We start from the raw sequence: 16,954 nt of genomic DNA, 5'->3' as shown, positions 1-16,954 counted from the left end.
AAGTTTATTGAACGATGGGAGGTGCAAAAAAAAACTGTCGCATAAAATCAATATCCTCATTTCTCTGGACAAATCTGCTAAAAATGTATTCGATCCAGCGCTGTTCAAAGACTAGGTTGGCCTACGTTACGCTTTCGGACTGTGCAGACGCTGCAGCCCTCTGCGGGCCCTCTTACCACAGGGAGCGGTAGCATACGTCCTACATCATTTCCACATCATTTCTACACCACTCTCTACCTTAAGCGGTAAGAACATGTTAGGTAAAGGGCATATCACCATCCATTTAAATTCAACCGTAAGCATCCGCGGTGTGGTTACAATGTGCTGGTATGCTGTGCTTCAAATGGCTCTCTTAATTCTGCCAGTGAATGCTCGTGAAGTTTCCCAAAAAGACCCGTTGTCATGTGAGTTTCGTACCAGTTGTCCGGTCGCCTTCTACGTAAGCAGCTATATTCTACAGCTTCTGGTGTGGATGAGCAACCAGTGTCGGAGACAATAAAATACGTTCCGATTGGCCATCGTGCAGCCATCAAATGTGAATCTCTTCAGAAAGCGTTCCAACTCGAAGAAAAAGTTAGTTGTGAACCGTTTGTAGAGGAAAAAAAACTTCTCCATCCAGAAAATATCTAGAGAAAATTCACTACGAACTATTGTTTGAAAAAATTCGTTCCTGCAGGTATCATTCAACGGAATAGTAATAATTTCTCCTAAAATAATAATAATAATAATAAAATCTCTCCTAGTGACAATCTCTCCTAAAATCTATGTTGATTGAATACAGCTGGAAAAGCTTGAAAGCAGATATACATCGTAAGCCTTCTAAAAGTAATGACATGTCGGAATTTGGTTAAAGGCATCACTCCACGAATCTGAAGTGGTACGGATTTCAGTTGGAGTATTCGTATACGGGATAGTAGATTATGAAGAGTGGGGTGATTCCGTCCATTTCTTCCTAATTGCCGTATAAGAAACGCCCCGGAAGATGCGGCGCTGCACAAGACTGGCGCGCTCCAATCGAACCTCATGTACAAAATAGTGCGCCAAAACGAACGAAGTCGTGTCTTCCGGGCCGTTTTTTTACGGCAGTTAAGAAGAAATGGACGGAATCACCCCGCTCTCCATAATCTACTATCCCGTATACGAATACTCTACCTGAAACCCGTACCACCTCAGATTTGTGGTGTTATGCTTTTAAATGTACCAATTTATAGCTGCCTGAACAAGTTTATAGCTCTGCTCTTCTCTATCCGTAAATGTCATCGAAAATAAACGTGAGAAAGTTAATGAAGTGGTTCACTAACGTGCTACGTAAAATTGTCCCAGCACACATTTCTAAACAAAATTTAACTAAACTGAAGGTTTCTTTAAAATGTTGTTATTTTCGTTCTCTTCTATGCAATAACATTTCATACATATTCGCAATTCACATTGTCATTCGTTCAAGTCTATAATAATCAACATACTGGGTATTCTTTGATTCCTCAAGCTGTAACCGATTTAAGGACATCCGAAAAGGGGCAGAAAATAATGACGAGTAATTGAATGAGTGAATTTATCTTGAAAGCTACCTCTGAGGAATGTTGCTTTACAGCAGCCGAACACATCTTGGTTTCTGGTCTACAACCGACTCCAAGGACCAAAATGGAAAGAACTTACTAACGAAGACAGGTACGAGTGATCTCTTCCCAATGCAACTTCTAGTGCCTCTTTGGAAGGAAGAGAGAACAGTAAGAAAAGCGATGGAAGTGCATAGATGCTTACAAATATTTTGTTTTCCGGTGCATCAAAACGTACGGAATCTGAAAACTTATATTAACGCTGAATAATTAACAAACATAATTTTAGTAATTGCCTCCAAGCTTATTACCATAGCTGTAGTCGTTGTCGCTGCGCTGGAACTGTTAGGCTAGACTAAATGAGAATAAAATCCATTGATGATTCACTCATCAATGGATTTACTCTTTCTTGTGTCAACTACAAATTAGTTTTAATACCAGAAACCACATTTCACTTTAACCCAAATTTCACTTCAATATTAGCGAAAAATGACAAGGGAGGAAATTCCTCGAAACACGCGTACATTGTGGAATTAACTCAATTTAAGAAGTACATGTAACACTTGACTTTAACCAAATTTCAGTTCAGAGTTTTTTTTTTTCACCAAAGTTCGACTTTCCTTGAAATTTGGCATAGAGATTGCAATAGAGATTGTCGATAGTCAAATTTAAGCAATAGCCAAGATTGCTAACAAACTTTATTACGGCTAACGTTTCGGCGTTGTCGCCTTCGTCAGAGCCTCAGTAGCCGTGTTCCCGTGAATGTTAGCGGATATCCGCGTGGTGCAATCGCTCCGCTGGATCAGTAATCAATAAATTTGACTATCGACAAGTTGTAATACCGTCTCGATGGATGACTAGCAAATACAAGGGAACAACATCTGGCCACAGGGACGAGACCGAAAAATGGAAGACAGTCAAATTTCCTTATATGGAATCAGCAAGTATAAGTTATGTAGAGAGGAGAGAAAGAAGTCCCGATATGGAAGGAAATGCTGTACTTCAAGAAACGGAAAGAAAGATAAAAAGAAAGATGAAAAAACAGTAATATTCTCTTGTGGAACTGATGTCTTTCGCAACCAGCGCAGAAACACGGCAACTCAGCAGTGGATTTCCTTCACTCAATGATTTTCAGAACTGAATTCAGAACAGAACGGAAAATTTTCAGAATTTCAGAGAAAAGAATTCTATATAAGCCATTCAACTTCTGCAAGAGAACCGAATATCAAAAAAGAATCAATTATGCGCTAAGTGTGAGGAAATTGCTCAAACCTCCTTTTTTTGCCTTCTTTTGTCCCATGCTTTAGAATGTGGGTGTCTGTTAGAAGCGAAGGAGGGTAACGCAAACCTTCAATGTAACCACAGTTCTCTAACATTTCTTAAAAAGTACTTGATCTTCAATCGGGCGTAGACTGATTGCATGAGAGTGAGTAACATTTATGCACTGAAGTTTTGGCTAGAAATTTCTTGATATTAAAAAAAACCAACAAAACTGCAACAATGTAGTCAGCCATGTTATCACCGACTGATGATTTTTAAAGTCATCACCCCACGAATCTGAGGTAGTACTGATTTCAGGTGGAGTATTATTATATACGAGATAGTATTATTCGAGATTTTCGTGAACGTAAGCGGACTTCAGACTTTCTGTGGAGTTTGCTCCGCCCACGATGAACGAAAATTAATATTAGTGCCGTCTTCACGAAATTGGACTTGTGCATCCCAACAATCTTCTTCCTTTTTATATTATAACTAAGGGCGAAACATTTCATAGACATCTTCCTAAACGCGTCAGTTCACATTTTGAGAACATTCGAACTTCAGCTTCAAACACTCCTTATCAATATATTATAGACAAAATTTAAAAGTATCACGCGAAATATGGGTTTTCCTCCTCTGTTCTATAAACAGTTATCAAAGAATGACGTTTCGGGATAAAATTACGTGAAAGACATCATCCTACTGATAAAGATAACGTTCCACGTCAGATCACATAAACATCTTGCCACTATTTAAGCACCCGTTTGCATGCGGGTTTCCACTTTCTGAGGCGGCATGCTACCAACTTAGGCGAACGAAGAAGGAGATGGACACGCGGAGGAGTCATATAGGGTGTAAAGCAAAGCGATACAGTGGCCACGGCCAGAAAGCGCAACCATCTATATTTTGCGTCATGCACACGAAGTTATTGCGCACTATTTCGACGCCAGGTGGACCTGTCGCCCCTTCTATAGGGATCGCCGCCGGTGGACCCGTCGCACCCCCTTCTATTGGTATCTGGCGCCGGGGACCCGTCGCACCCTTTTCTGGACATCTGACGCCGGTGGACCCGTCGTACCCCCTTCTATTGGTATCTGGCGCCGGTGGACCCGTCCACTTGCTTCTATAGGTATCTGTCGCCGGTGGACCCGTCGCACCCCCTTCTATTGGTATCCGACGCCGGTGGACCCGTCGCACCCCCTTCTATTGGTATCTGGCCCGTGGCCCGTCGCACTCCTTTTTCTGGACATCTGACGCCGGTGGACCCGTCGTACCCCCTTCTATTGGTATCTGGCGCCGGTGGACCCGTCGCACTTGCTTCTATAGGTATCTGTCGCCGGTGGACCCGTCGCACCCCCTTCTATTGGTATCTGACGCCGGTGGACCCGTCGCACTCCTTTTTCTGGACATCTGGCGCCGGCGCAGCAATCTGACGCCGGTGGACCCGTCGCACCCCCTTCTATAGGTATCCGACGTCTTGGACCCGTCGCACCCCCTTCTAAGGCTATCTGGCGCCGATGGATCCGTCGCACCCCCTTCTAAGGCTATCTGGCGCCGATGGACCCGTCGCACCGCCTTCTAACGCTATCTGGCGCCGATGGACCCGTCGCACCCCCTTCTAAGGCTATCTGGCGCCGATGGACCCGTTGCATCCCCTTCTATAGGTATCCGACGCCGATGGACCCGTCGCACCCCCTTCTATTGGTATCTGACGCCGGTGGACCCGTCGCACCCCCTTCTATTGGTATCTGACGCCGATGGACCCGTCGCACCCCCTTCTAAGGCTATCTGGCGCCGATGGACCCGTCGCACCCCCTTCTATAGGTATCCGACGCCGGTGGACCCCTTCACACCTCATTTTATAGCTTCCTAGCTTCGAGGCATTAACTCGACGCCGGTGGACCCGTCGCACCCCTCATTTTGAATTTCGTGACTGACACACACACACACACACACACACAGACACACGTGACAGAATAAGCCCGTTATTATATAGTAGATACGAGTATTATTATATACGAGATAGTAGATTATGGAGAGGAGTGTGATTCCGTCCATTTCTTCCTAACTGCCGTAAAAAACGGCCTGGAAGGTGCGGCGTGTGCACACTACTGGCGCGCTCAAATCGAACTCCTTGTAGAAAATATCGCTTCGAAACGCTCGAAGCCGTATCTTCCGGGCCGTTTTCTACGGCAACTAGGAAGAAATGAACGGAATCACTCATCTCTCAACAATTTACGATCCCGTATACGAATAGTCCACCGAGAATCCGTACCACTCCAGATTCGTGGGGTGATGACTTTAAGTTTATTGAATGTTGAATTGAATGACATTTTTGTACGTACGATTATGATCTATAAATTCAGTTCAAATCATCTAATTAAAATACTCCTAATAAAGTGGTATGACTATCTGCACTACGCTTCTTTGTTTATACTTTCAGATACAACAACAAACAAATATCTGTTATAAACAGTGTCGTATATTTGTACGGAATGACAGCCACAATGAGCCATTCCGTACTTGAATGTTCAGTGAAAGCAGGTACGGTTTCCATTCTTGTACTATACGGGTTTTCTGTGATTTGTTACATTTCAAAAAAAAAAATGACAGAGCAAGAGTTGTGCGATTTTTAGAACATCAGCTTAAATTAATGAAAGAACGCATAATGTTGGGTGAGACAGTTCTCAGTTGAATAATATTAAGAGAAACAGTCATCTGAAACTTCGTACATTTAGTTGCACAGGACTGTGGCGGCATCAGCAGTGAAAGAACAGAAAATTCAATGAACAAATTAAATCCGTAAGTGTAACAAACGATCACATGAATTTTCCTCGTCTAAGGACCGCATATGTGTTAAAAATTTGGAAAAAATCAGTCAAAAGAAAAAGCGTAAAAAAATAAACCACGGGGGAACGAGGACTGCAATGAGAAATGTGGCGGAAACACACACGCTATACCTCAATATGACGAGATCGATTATATGGATTAGCGTGACCGCGCAAAAATTTGGGATAGAATGGAACTCCTGCAGAAAGATCACAATATCTTGTTTCCTCTCATGTACATCATCCTAAATATTCAAGGAGGAGGATAATATAAGTGATTAGGTAAGAAAAGTGAGAATAGATGACTATACTGTGCTTTGTACAGGGATATTACCTGCTAAAGGAGCACAAAGATGGATCAACAGATCAGATTTGGGTCAATATTTGGTGCACGACAGGACCTCCTCACAAATGAACAAAATGTTCCTATGTGAACCGTAATTTCCAGGTCTACCTAGCACTTTAAAGCAAAACAGTTAAATAATAGTTTTTAATTGATTTTCTTGAGTTGTAGCCAAGATTGGTATTGATCGACTTTATTAAACAACAGCTAACGTTTCGGCGTTATCGCCTTTGTCAAAGCCTGAAAAAAAAAAGAAAGTTAAATAACAGTTACAAGCAGCAAAAAATAAATTCAACTCATTCCGAGTCCGAGCGATAAGGAGAAGAAATCACCGCGAGGCTTGCGATCACTTCAAATTTCTTAACAATTGATGATGTGATTGTCGATGCGATCGTGGATGTCCAAAAAAAAAGCATTAAACAGAGAAGAAATCCCAATGTACACCTTTTTTATCTCTGAGTTTGTGTGGTAATCTTTAAAAACTCGAATATTGAATGTGAAACTGTGAGACTTTTAAAAAACAATGAAATTCAGGAAGCTGATGAACCGATGAAATTCTGAACATACTCGCTAGCATTAATCCATCCATTTTATGACATTTCTTGAGCAACTGAATTTTTTTAAGTTAATTTTCCCATTGACTGCATGTATTCGGATCCACATGTTCAGGTGTCGCTATGGATCTTGTCACCTGAGAAAACGCGACGGTTTTCAACTACTCGAATGTCGATGTTTACCACAATTCACCGGTCTTTTCTGCGACAAATTAGCGAATCGAGCAACACACTACGAGATCCTATTCTACTCACCAATTTTCGCCATCATTTGTGTGCTTCTGTACGTCGCCTGTTGTTTCCCGTACATGGAAGGAATAAGGTGAAGTGAGAGCTAATTTTATTGGCAACCAATTGATTGAGAATTTTTTTGATTGAGAATTCGGTCTGGTTCTCGGATTTTCGGGGATGATACGAGGGACGAGGCGCCACCTCGTGAACGTTGGCTCGACGTTCGCGCGAAAATTTTCGTTGTGTATACAGCAAGCCAAAACTAAAGGAGAGGTGGGGGGGCATACCACGGATCTGATGTGGTGAGGGAATACGCCGGAAAATGGAAATAAAAAGCTAAAGTAGGGTTTGTAGATTGCGAGACCCCGAGAAGTAGTCCCACTCATTTTTGCCGTGGAAACGGTTGGTCCTCGCCACAAATGCTGATGGTATCGATGATTCCTCTTGAATGTAGGAGTTGTGGTTGTTCGAAGTGTGGTTCGTCGGACATGCTGTATTCGTGACGATAGTTTTTCATGTGTCATCTTCGCGATATTGATATAAAATATATCTCTGCTCGGAACAGTAGCTATTTGTTACCCTCTTAGGAGAGAGAAACCTATGGCTTTTGAAAAACACATTCCGTTGGACCATCATTCACTGGATATGAAAAAGAATTACACAGCAATGTTCGTGACACCTCAACAAGTAAGTGAAAGACACAGTTCGAAAGCAACCGAAAAACCTTAAGAAAAACTGAATACTTACTCTTCTCTTTTTTTTACACAGTCGTCTGCTGTCTCTTTCTCTCAGCTTGCTTTTTAGGAAAGTTTATTTGAAAATTTCAAGTTATTGAGTTTCAGGATACTTTTATTCGTTTTTTATAGTACCTATCATATTGGTATCGAATTAAACATATAATTTTGAGTATGCCAAGTTAGCTGCAACTGCACACGGAGAGGAGACTGAAGCAATGTCTGCAAGTTTGAAGAAATCGGAGCAATCTGCTAAGAAGGTACTTGTCCAAAGAAGCTTTGTGTGATGGAAATGTAATGACATCAGAGGTTAAGCTCAAGGGGTAAACTTCTCTAGCTAGCCATCAATGAGGTAAAGTGCATACCTGGTGTATTATGTAGGTGTTCTATTGTAAAGCTTCAACGAAAAGAAGTGATTTACGCGGACAGAAAAGGGTAATTTCTGACGGAGAAAGATTATCATCAAACTGATTTCTAAAACATGCCAGTAAAAATGATATTCATCGTTGAAATAAGGGGTATTTTTTGTGATACAACAGATCCAGTCTTTACGAAGATGATTCGAGCAACGAGAAATGATAGGACTAATGCAATTAAAGGCATCAAATGGATTGGTACGAGTTTCAGGCAGGTAATGCCTATACGGGCTCGTAGATTGTGAGGAAGAGGGTGATTCCGTTCATCTTTCCCTGTATCAGTGAGGGAGGGAGAGCGCAAGCACCGTTCCGCGGTTGTTCGTCGCATTGCAGCAGAAGCCGTCGTAAGAAACAGAAGAAACAGCGTTCTGAGGTCGTTCGTTCGCAATGATACAGGAAGAGACGAACGAAATCACCCTCTTCCCCACAATCTACGATCCCGTATAGGCGTTACCCGTCTGACTTCCGTACCACGCCAGATTCGTGGGATGATGTCTTTAAATGTAAATGAAAAACTTTGCGTGACTGAAATCAACCAAAGTTTCTTAAAATTAGACAGATAAACAAAAATTTAGAAACATCGGACCAAACCTCGCGACCGATCCGGAAGCGCGCTGACGGCACCGACTCAGTTTTCAGTTGAAGAAGTTGGTAGAGAAGATGCTCAGTAATAGCGAGAAGTTATGTGTTTTCAAGAATGATTTGTGATTTTATGATATTTGCATGTATACTACTATTAACATAAAAGATTAACACCATTGTACATAATGCAAGTGTATAACTAAATAAAACGGCGGGTGTGGTGTAGCGGTTAGAGGTTTCGCTTCCTGCACGATCGATCGGAGGTTCGAATCCGCCCTAGTGCTCACCAAGCCTTTCATCCCTCCGTGGTCGATAAATCGGTACCAGACTTGTCTGGGAGGATAAAAGCACTGACTTGACACATCGGCTAGCCACCGCAAGTCATTGTATAGGCCAGTTACACGTTCGTAAACCTCAAACGATTCTGAATTGAAGTGAACGTGGGGGCGCATCCCAAGCGGATTGAGCGGAACGCCAGAAACTTTATCTTTATCTTAATCTTTATAACTAAATAAAATTATTAGTTCGTGATTAATTGACCGTTCTACACAAGTAACAAGTTTCTATAAACGCTGTTTATTTAATCTGTGCTGAAACGAAACCTTTATCCATTTATCCACAAAACTATGTTTCATTAGTTAACAACCGAAGCTCTGAAGAAGGCGATATTGCCGAAACGTTTTTTTTTAATTTTTTTTAACAACCTCGTGTACAGCTTATCAAACTCGATACTACATTCAACTATGCCGAGGTTCATTGAAAGTCGAACTTTTCAACCGAAATAAAAAGCCGCCAAATAGCGCGGTAACTGAACTCTGCGGGCAGTCTGAGCAGCTGCACCCGAAGCAACGTGGTGGAGCAAATGGTTGCAGTCCAGCAGGTCAGAGCACAGGCATGAAAGAAGCTAGCGATGGTTCCGAACTGACCGCTTCCGCTAGTACCTCATCGCTTTGAGCACGTAAATTCACATAACAGCTTCAGATCATTTCAATACGCCTAGATCAGCACAGCAATAAGATCTCAGTTGAATACCAGAGTACATGGAAGTTCTGAAAACGATTAGGTCACTTTTGAGATCTAAATTCTTTTATGTCCATGTAGGTTTCGGAGAGGGAAACTCACTTCTCCAGATAAAAATTTGATTTTATCGAGCGCTCCGCTCCGGAAATTTAGAGTGATGTCCTTGTTGGATTTAGACCGGCCTCTCGTCAACCACATTTTCATTCATTTTAGAAAATGCAGAATAAGAAAATCTTTCGATCTGTCATCAAGTGTGATAGTGAACAAACCACTCACTAAAGCGTTCTTCGGACTTTTCATCGTATGTGTTTATTGTGGGAGTTACTTACTACTACTACAGTTACCTACACACCATCACCACAACATTTTACACAACACAATAAAAAGTGTATTTCAACTTGTCTCTGAGGACTCCAGTCTATTCATTTCATAGCAGAGGGAAACTGTTTATCTCATCTTGCATCACAAAATCATTACAGCCATCTGATTATGTTTATCCCATGATCTGTTATCTCGAAATGAAAAATGGAATCCTGAATGTCTTATGTTTGCTTTTGCAGCCAGTTAGCCAGTATTCCTGTTGGGAGGGAACGATGTGCGGAGCCATGGCCATGCTGAAAAAAGCGCCAAACTGAGTCCCTTACTGTTTTGAATTTTATAAAACATGATGGTTGTTTAGTTCGGTAAGATTGTAAGTTGACGATTAACCCGCCGAGCAGAAATTAGGATCGAGTATCCAGAAATCGGTTAATAGGCATCGATAATAGCGCTGCGCGGTTCTTGACAGCGTCGTCGCAACAGTATCGTAGCTCCATTTGCGTTACGTCTTGTGCTGATCCCCGCTGAGGAAGTATAGATAAGAGAAATGCCGTTTAGAAATTGGATAAGAATTTTCATATCTCTGTTTTCAATTCCTTGATGGGATCCACCCATTCCTCCATGAAAATGTACGATATGGGTTAAAAAAGTCATCCACTGATCGCTGTTTTATACATTTCTTCAGTTTTTTTTTGCTTTCTTAGCATTAATTATTGCACAAGTTTTTGGGTAAACTTGGTATCCAGCGTGTGACAGACTAATGCCTCGCAAAAGAGGTACCTAAAGGTGTATCTCGAAGATACAAAGGTGTCCTTTGCTCACTCTAACCGGTCATATTACTTTTAACTAAAAATTAGAAATGGACCTTTGAAACGCTGAAAAAACTAGAAAGAAGTCTAAAGAATTACATCAAGTTTTGTTGGATAAAGGATATGAGCAAGTAAAAGAACATTTGATATGTGCTCTACACGAATATCCATGAAAAATTTGCTCTACACGAATATCCACGAAAAACTTTACAAAGCATTGACATAAACATTTTTTTAGTTACATAGCAGGGCATTCGGTGGAAAACTTCATTCACCGTTAGCGTCCTTGCGTTGCTGCTTGAATAAGGAATAAGAGCTACGAGTGTGAAATTTTTAAAATGAGGTTAGTGTAGGTTATGAATAACAGTATATCACATAAGCATATCAAACCTATGGTGACTTATCGTAGGCTTCTGGAAAAAGAAAGGTTCAATGGTCGGGACGCTCGGAGGATAACGGTAAATAACAGTAATGATGAGTTGAGATACACCGTATCTTGTTCAAGCCTAATACATTTTCTCTCATTCGCTTTAAATGATCTGGAATTTTGAAAAAAAAACACATATACCTTACTTTGCATATTTGTTGGGGAGATCCTTGTTAGAAGGAATTCGCAGTCAATGCGAAAGGTTAGAAGGCCTATCTACAGTGTCCATGCGTATCCATGGTGCGCAGACCTGAGCATATCTTGGGCGGAAAGCTGTTGGGAAAATTGTAGACGTTTTAGGTCACAACTGAGGGCAATTGTCACAGAAGTAATATCTGAGTCTTGCTGATCTGAACCTGCTTTTAAAGTTTCTCAACTTGCGTTGCAGCTTGGCGCGAAGAAGCCAAATAAAACTTTTTTTGGAAAGTTTGTAAAGTCATGGAGCAATCCCATTTTTGGAGGGGTTAACAATGCTAGATTTATGTTTTTTTTTCATACTTGTCTTGAAACGAGAAAAGAAGAGAACTAATGCTTGAGAAGCTTTTACCTCCTGCGGGCACATGCCCACCGCTTGGCCAAACTCGCCTCGTCCATGGTCGTGGTGGCGTTGGCGGTGGTGGTGCGGGGTTGCAGTCTAGTATTTGATAGCGTTAATTTCTTTGCTAAATGACGTATTCCTAATCTTTTTTTTCTTTGAAAAGCTGGTGTGGAATTAACAGCAAATAGATAGAGATCTCAACTTAAATCTGAATATCTAGAGAAGTGAAAGCACCTTCTTTCTCCTATAAATTAAAATAGACAACCCCATAAAGCAACTCACAACCTCAGCAGGAACACAGCTACAAAGGGAATATACGCTTACCCTTGTAACAATGTCATAACGCTCAGGCTGCCGCTTTGTGTTAACAGTAACTACGTATTACAGTAGTATTAGTAGCGAATGAGTGGATAATCAGAGAGCGGGAATTTGATATTCTTTGCCCAGTTCACTTCAGAATATCCATAATCTTGTAGGTTAACTCATCGCGAAAGCGAGAGTAAAAACACTCGCTCGAAAGAAGAATAAGATTTTTGACAAAAGAATTATATTTGCGCTATATTTCACTTTTCACTACCCCTAAATAAAACTCCTGTTTTGTTTAGGGGTAGTGAAAAGAACTTAGTTAAACGCACATCTATTAATATTCTTTTTTTTTACAAAAAAGTTACATATTCATTCCCTAGATCTCAATCTTTTTGTGTACGAAACATCTCTCCTAAATGTGGAGTGGTGCATCCCAAAAGACTAATCTTCCCTGCATAAAGAATGATAGTGACCAGATCGGAGCAAGCGTGTGGGAGAGAGTGTTATGTCTTTCACTCTGCGCTGTTTTCTACAGGTGCTGTTGAACAAAGGGTGTTAGAACCCTGTTCGTATGAGCAACCAATTCTTAAAAAGGAACTACAAAAGGTTTTAGGAGGCAAATGCAGCTATTCGGAGTGTAATAATATTCCGAAAATATTCCGCACCGTACATGCTAGGTCCCGTTACACCTATAGGAGAACAAAAATAGAAATCAACGGATGTTATCCCTCTCTTCTTTTCCCTCTTTACTGACCTAACCATGATGAACATGCTTTTGGCCTCGTTTACGCTTAGAAAAATCCATAAATAATTGTCGTAAGATTTGGCAACTTTAGGCTATTATTCTAATGCATTATTTTGTCTCTCTCTTAGACTTCAGTTTCAGAGCGTATTTCCACCAAAAATTCTAATAATAATCCAAACTAGCTGTGCTTGTAACGTCGAGGAAGGCCAACCTGAGCCTGTGATTGGAGGTCTCGGTGTCGTCGCTGGTGCAGGGGGACCTGAGAGAGGTGGTGGAGGACATGGGCTCAGTTGACAGGGTAGATAGGCTGGTGCTGCTCCTCCGAGTGCAATCATCAGCCAGATTAGCCGCATGATTCCGGGTGTTTTGCGCTTGTGCAATTTGCTTAACACGACCGGAATGCGTGATATGTGCGTGGAAATATGTGGAAGAATATGTTCGCAAGAGCGCACCCAAAGGTTCGAGCTGGACGCTTCTGGAGAATTTCCGTTCGTGTGATTGTGTTCAGAAGAACTATGGGCACACTAATTACTGCCGTTTACTTTGGTTTAGCTTTCGGCTTTGTGGATTTTCTCCCTAACTTTTTTTAAGAAGATCTTTTTTGATAGTAGATGTGTGTCGGGTTCAGAAGCTAGCATTTTGTAGTTCAAAATGGCAAAAGGTTCCCACCTCCTTTAGAAATATAAAAAATGCCCTATTTAAGGGATATGGCATAACATAGACAATTTGCTTACTTAGGATATAGTATACTCAGGATTCCATCTCTCTGGATCGATAGACAAATCTGAGTTCACAAAGTAAGATAAAATAGTGTATGTTCGTAGTTCTTCCTCTACTAAACACGCTAAAAATTCTACAAGTGTCATATGTGCATGTACATAACAACCGTCGCCAGCGTTACCATGCCATATAATAACGGGCTTATTCTGTCACATGTGTGTGTGTCACGAAATTCCAGAAAGCAGTGAAAGGAGTTTCACGGCGTCAAATTTGACTGAGACGGGTCCTTCGACGTCGGATTAGTGCGCTGGCGCCAGAAAGCTATAAAAGTGGTACGGATCTCATGGCGTCGGGTTGGTGCGTTATTGCCAGAAACCTATAAAGTGGGGTTGGACGGGTCCCAAAGCATCCCAATTTCGGGTGAGAAGGGTCCTACAACATCGGATAAGTGAGCTGACGCAAGCAACGTATAAGATGAGGTGAAACGGGTCCAATGGCGTGCAATTGATGTCCTACGGTGCGGTAGTGTTGCGCAATTACTTCATACGGATTTGCCAAAATGTAAACAAAGCGATGTAAACAGTTTCACAGCCGTGGCTACCGCTCGTGTTGCGTGGGACCTCCGCGACTCCTCCGCATGTCTATTTCCCTGCACGTTTTCCTCAGCTTGGTAACATCCTTTCTTCAGAAAATGGAAACCGCTGCTTGAACAGTAGCCAGCAGTTCATATAACCTGACGTAGAACGTTTTCTTTATCAGAAAAATGATGATGTTCACGTTATTTGATGTTAGCACATCATCATTTGCTAACTGCTGGCGAAAAAGAGGGGAGAAGAAAATCCGTCCCTTCGTTCGGAAGTTGATTTTGTGAAATTTTATCATACGAAATCCTCGCTTTACGATGTACGCATGTCTATTTTCCTGGTGCAAACCTGAGGTCGCCAGCGGCCCCTTAGAAGGGTTGATTCATTCAATTACCCTATATTACGGCCCTCTTTTTCGTGCTTTCACGGTTTTGCACGAAATTATGATTGTTGGACAGAAAATTCTGGTGACACTCTGGTGTCACCAGTGACATTCAACTTGCCTAAGTTTGATTTTACCGAGTTCCTTGTGTGTCCCTGGGAAGTCGACGAGCATTCGGACAATTGACACGTATGATAGTAGTGCATGAACTACAAAAGCTTCTTAAGTTTTCCAGACTGTTCTTCCGAATAGAAGCCAGTTTTGTAAACATGGGAATAATTCTGGTAGTCGTTTTTCTTGGTGTGTAGATGGATTGGAAATTTCGATCTTTTACAGCTGTCATACCTGCTAACCTTTATTGCAGATCTGCATCGTTAAGGTTTGGGAATTGGAGGAAGTAAAGTGTCCCGACTCTGAGGTTTTTTCTTATTTATGACTACGACATCAATTGCAACGACATTCAGATCGGCAATTTTGTTTCTTGTCTTTATACCTTCGCGCTCTTACATTAGAGAAATTAGGAAAGATGCCTAAATGATATCCCTTTATTGGGTCGTCGATTCGTCGGTGGCTAACAGGTTTTCTATTTTCAGGATCTGCAGATGTTCTTACTCAAATCATTTCTAGAATAAGCACAGATCTGATCAACACTTTTACTGTAATTTTTGAAAAATGTCCGGAATATGGTTGAAAAATGAAGATTATGTGCGGAAGGTGGTCGCTGGGGTGGAATCATTAGTATTCCTTCAGCGCCTCCGGCTTCGACAATGTTCTCCTCGTAAATCCAACCGAGCTCGGTTAACGGTTCGCTCAAAAAAAAAATAGGGCGGCTATTTATTATGAATGAATTATTGGATGAGTTTGTGCTAAAACATACAAACAAAACTCTTCGCTTGAAGTTCGTTTGTTTTTTCTCCGAAAATTCCACGACAAATTTCGATTCCAGTCAATAGATACAGTCGAGATCCACTTTTTCTGAACGAGTTCTGATCCTTCTTATTGCGAGTTACGCGAATCGTAAAGCATGTCGTAATTCGCTGCGAAATACATGATTTTCTAGTGCGATCAGTGAAAAAGTGTGCGAGAAGAAGCGGTCAAGAAGGCAAATTCATTGATGGAAGCAAAATGAGAAAATGTCCGAAATCCAGAAAGCGAATCAACTATGGAGCTCATTTTTTTTTACGGTAAGGACTTCTGGTGGAAAAACGTTTGCACTGGGAACATTCTGCGAATTTAGCTGACTGTTTGAAGGGGACAGCAAGAAGGTACACCGAACGTTAACTCAGACAAGAACGGGGGATTTGTGAATAGTGGAAGTTGCATCTCCTGATCATTCTCCAAGCAAATCATTAACATCAATCAATCAATCCAATCAATCATTCATCATATTCGTCAAGCATTGTCTCACCTTATTATTTAGAGAAAGAAGAAGTGTATATGGTTTTGAAAACCTCCTTTTCTTGCAAAAAGCCATTGCTTTGATGCAGCCCTTGCACAGGTCATGACTTACTTGCAGGTCTGAATGTAGCTACCGAAGAAGAACAGCCTTCACGTACCGACCAGAATGTGTAGAGTTGTGTCCTAAACATTAATAACCACAAAATTTGCTTCAAAAACCTGTTTCTTGAAAATCAACTTCAGTTTGACATTTTAAGAGTGCATTACCACTGTTAGAGACGTGTTGGGAATTTTTCGAAATCAGAACCAAAAAATAAATAAATAAATTCTTCTTTGCAAGAACTGAAGGTCACCATTTTTCACCAGTTAGTGAGTTAAAATTAATCACTTTGCACTAACCATGAATTTATCTCGCCTACTCGGAGAAACTGGTCGAAGGTAAATCCTATCTCGGCGTTCTTTTTTAATTCGAGGACATCAACGTCGTTAAAACTTTGCGAACGGTGAAAACACAGCCAAAGCGAAGCGAAAAAACACGCACACGCACATCCCTATACGAGCACTGTGAAAGAAAATATGCTCTATTATTGCGCTTCCTTCGTGTTTTTCCTTTTCCTTGGACAATCGCTTAATTAGGATTTTTTTTTCTTTCCGATATGAGTACGTTTGTATTTGAATGACACTTTGTTTAATTCCGGTTACAGCAATTTTGTAATTTACGTGAAATTTTCGAAGGTGTTTCGTTCTGCTCCTTCTTCTACTACTCATTTGCGTGATACCCAATTGTTGGATTGAGAAATAGGTCACCAGACCAGACCAAATGTCATTTTTAATCTAAAAAAAAAGAACGTAACGCATAGAACATCGTGTTGGTAACGTAGGACTGGTGTTGTGTAAGAAGAAGAGGTACATAATACTTGAAAAACGGTTCTCCATTTTCCGGAATTTCAAAAATACGAATTTTAAAAAGGATATACTACATAATCCGTAGAACAATTGTTGCGGGTTGAGAAAAAATCGGTTTTTCCTATTAATTTTCCATCTCTGGTCCTATAAGAAGTATTCAGTAGTATAGTTACGGCTCCTACCACCATCATTCAATAAGTTTTTCAATACGTCATAATCATTCTCATATTTTTTGTGCCTATTTTGTTTGTTTTCTAATTTTTTTCAAACTTCGTCCGATGCTCTCCATTCAGACGA

General features: G+C 41.1%; 2 protein-coding genes across 2 annotated transcripts; one reads left to right on the top strand and one right to left on the bottom strand.

Annotated features, from left to right (window-relative positions):
* Positions 1-343: 343 nt before the first annotated feature.
* On the top strand, positions 344-8,593 carry RB195_016491 (uncharacterized protein; the record flags this gene model as incomplete). The annotated part of the gene is made up of 10 exons (XM_064183049.1): positions 344-404; positions 461-573; positions 1,592-1,668; positions 5,260-5,360; positions 5,453-5,491; positions 5,555-5,618; positions 6,657-6,863; positions 7,360-7,459; positions 7,680-7,766; positions 8,498-8,593. The coding sequence occupies 10 exons, from the start codon at positions 344-346 to the stop codon at positions 8,591-8,593; spliced, it is 945 nt and encodes a 314-aa protein (XP_064038930.1).
* A 1,495-nt stretch (positions 8,594-10,088) lies between these two features.
* RB195_016490 (uncharacterized protein) lies at positions 10,089-13,020 on the bottom strand (the record flags this gene model as incomplete). Its single annotated transcript, XM_064183048.1, has 3 exons — positions 10,089-10,138; positions 11,626-11,712; positions 12,879-13,020. 3 exons carry the CDS (start codon positions 13,018-13,020, stop codon positions 10,089-10,091), a joined length of 279 nt encoding a protein of 92 aa, XP_064038929.1.
* Positions 13,021-16,954: the final 3,934 nt, after the last annotated feature.

Source organism: Necator americanus, chromosome II, assembly GCF_031761385.1.
Source record: "Necator americanus strain Aroian chromosome II, whole genome shotgun sequence".
NCBI classification, from domain to species: domain Eukaryota; kingdom Metazoa; phylum Nematoda; class Chromadorea; order Rhabditida; family Ancylostomatidae; genus Necator; species Necator americanus.
Note: the sequence above shows the minus strand (reverse complement) of the source record. Positions and strands in the feature narration are given on the sequence as shown.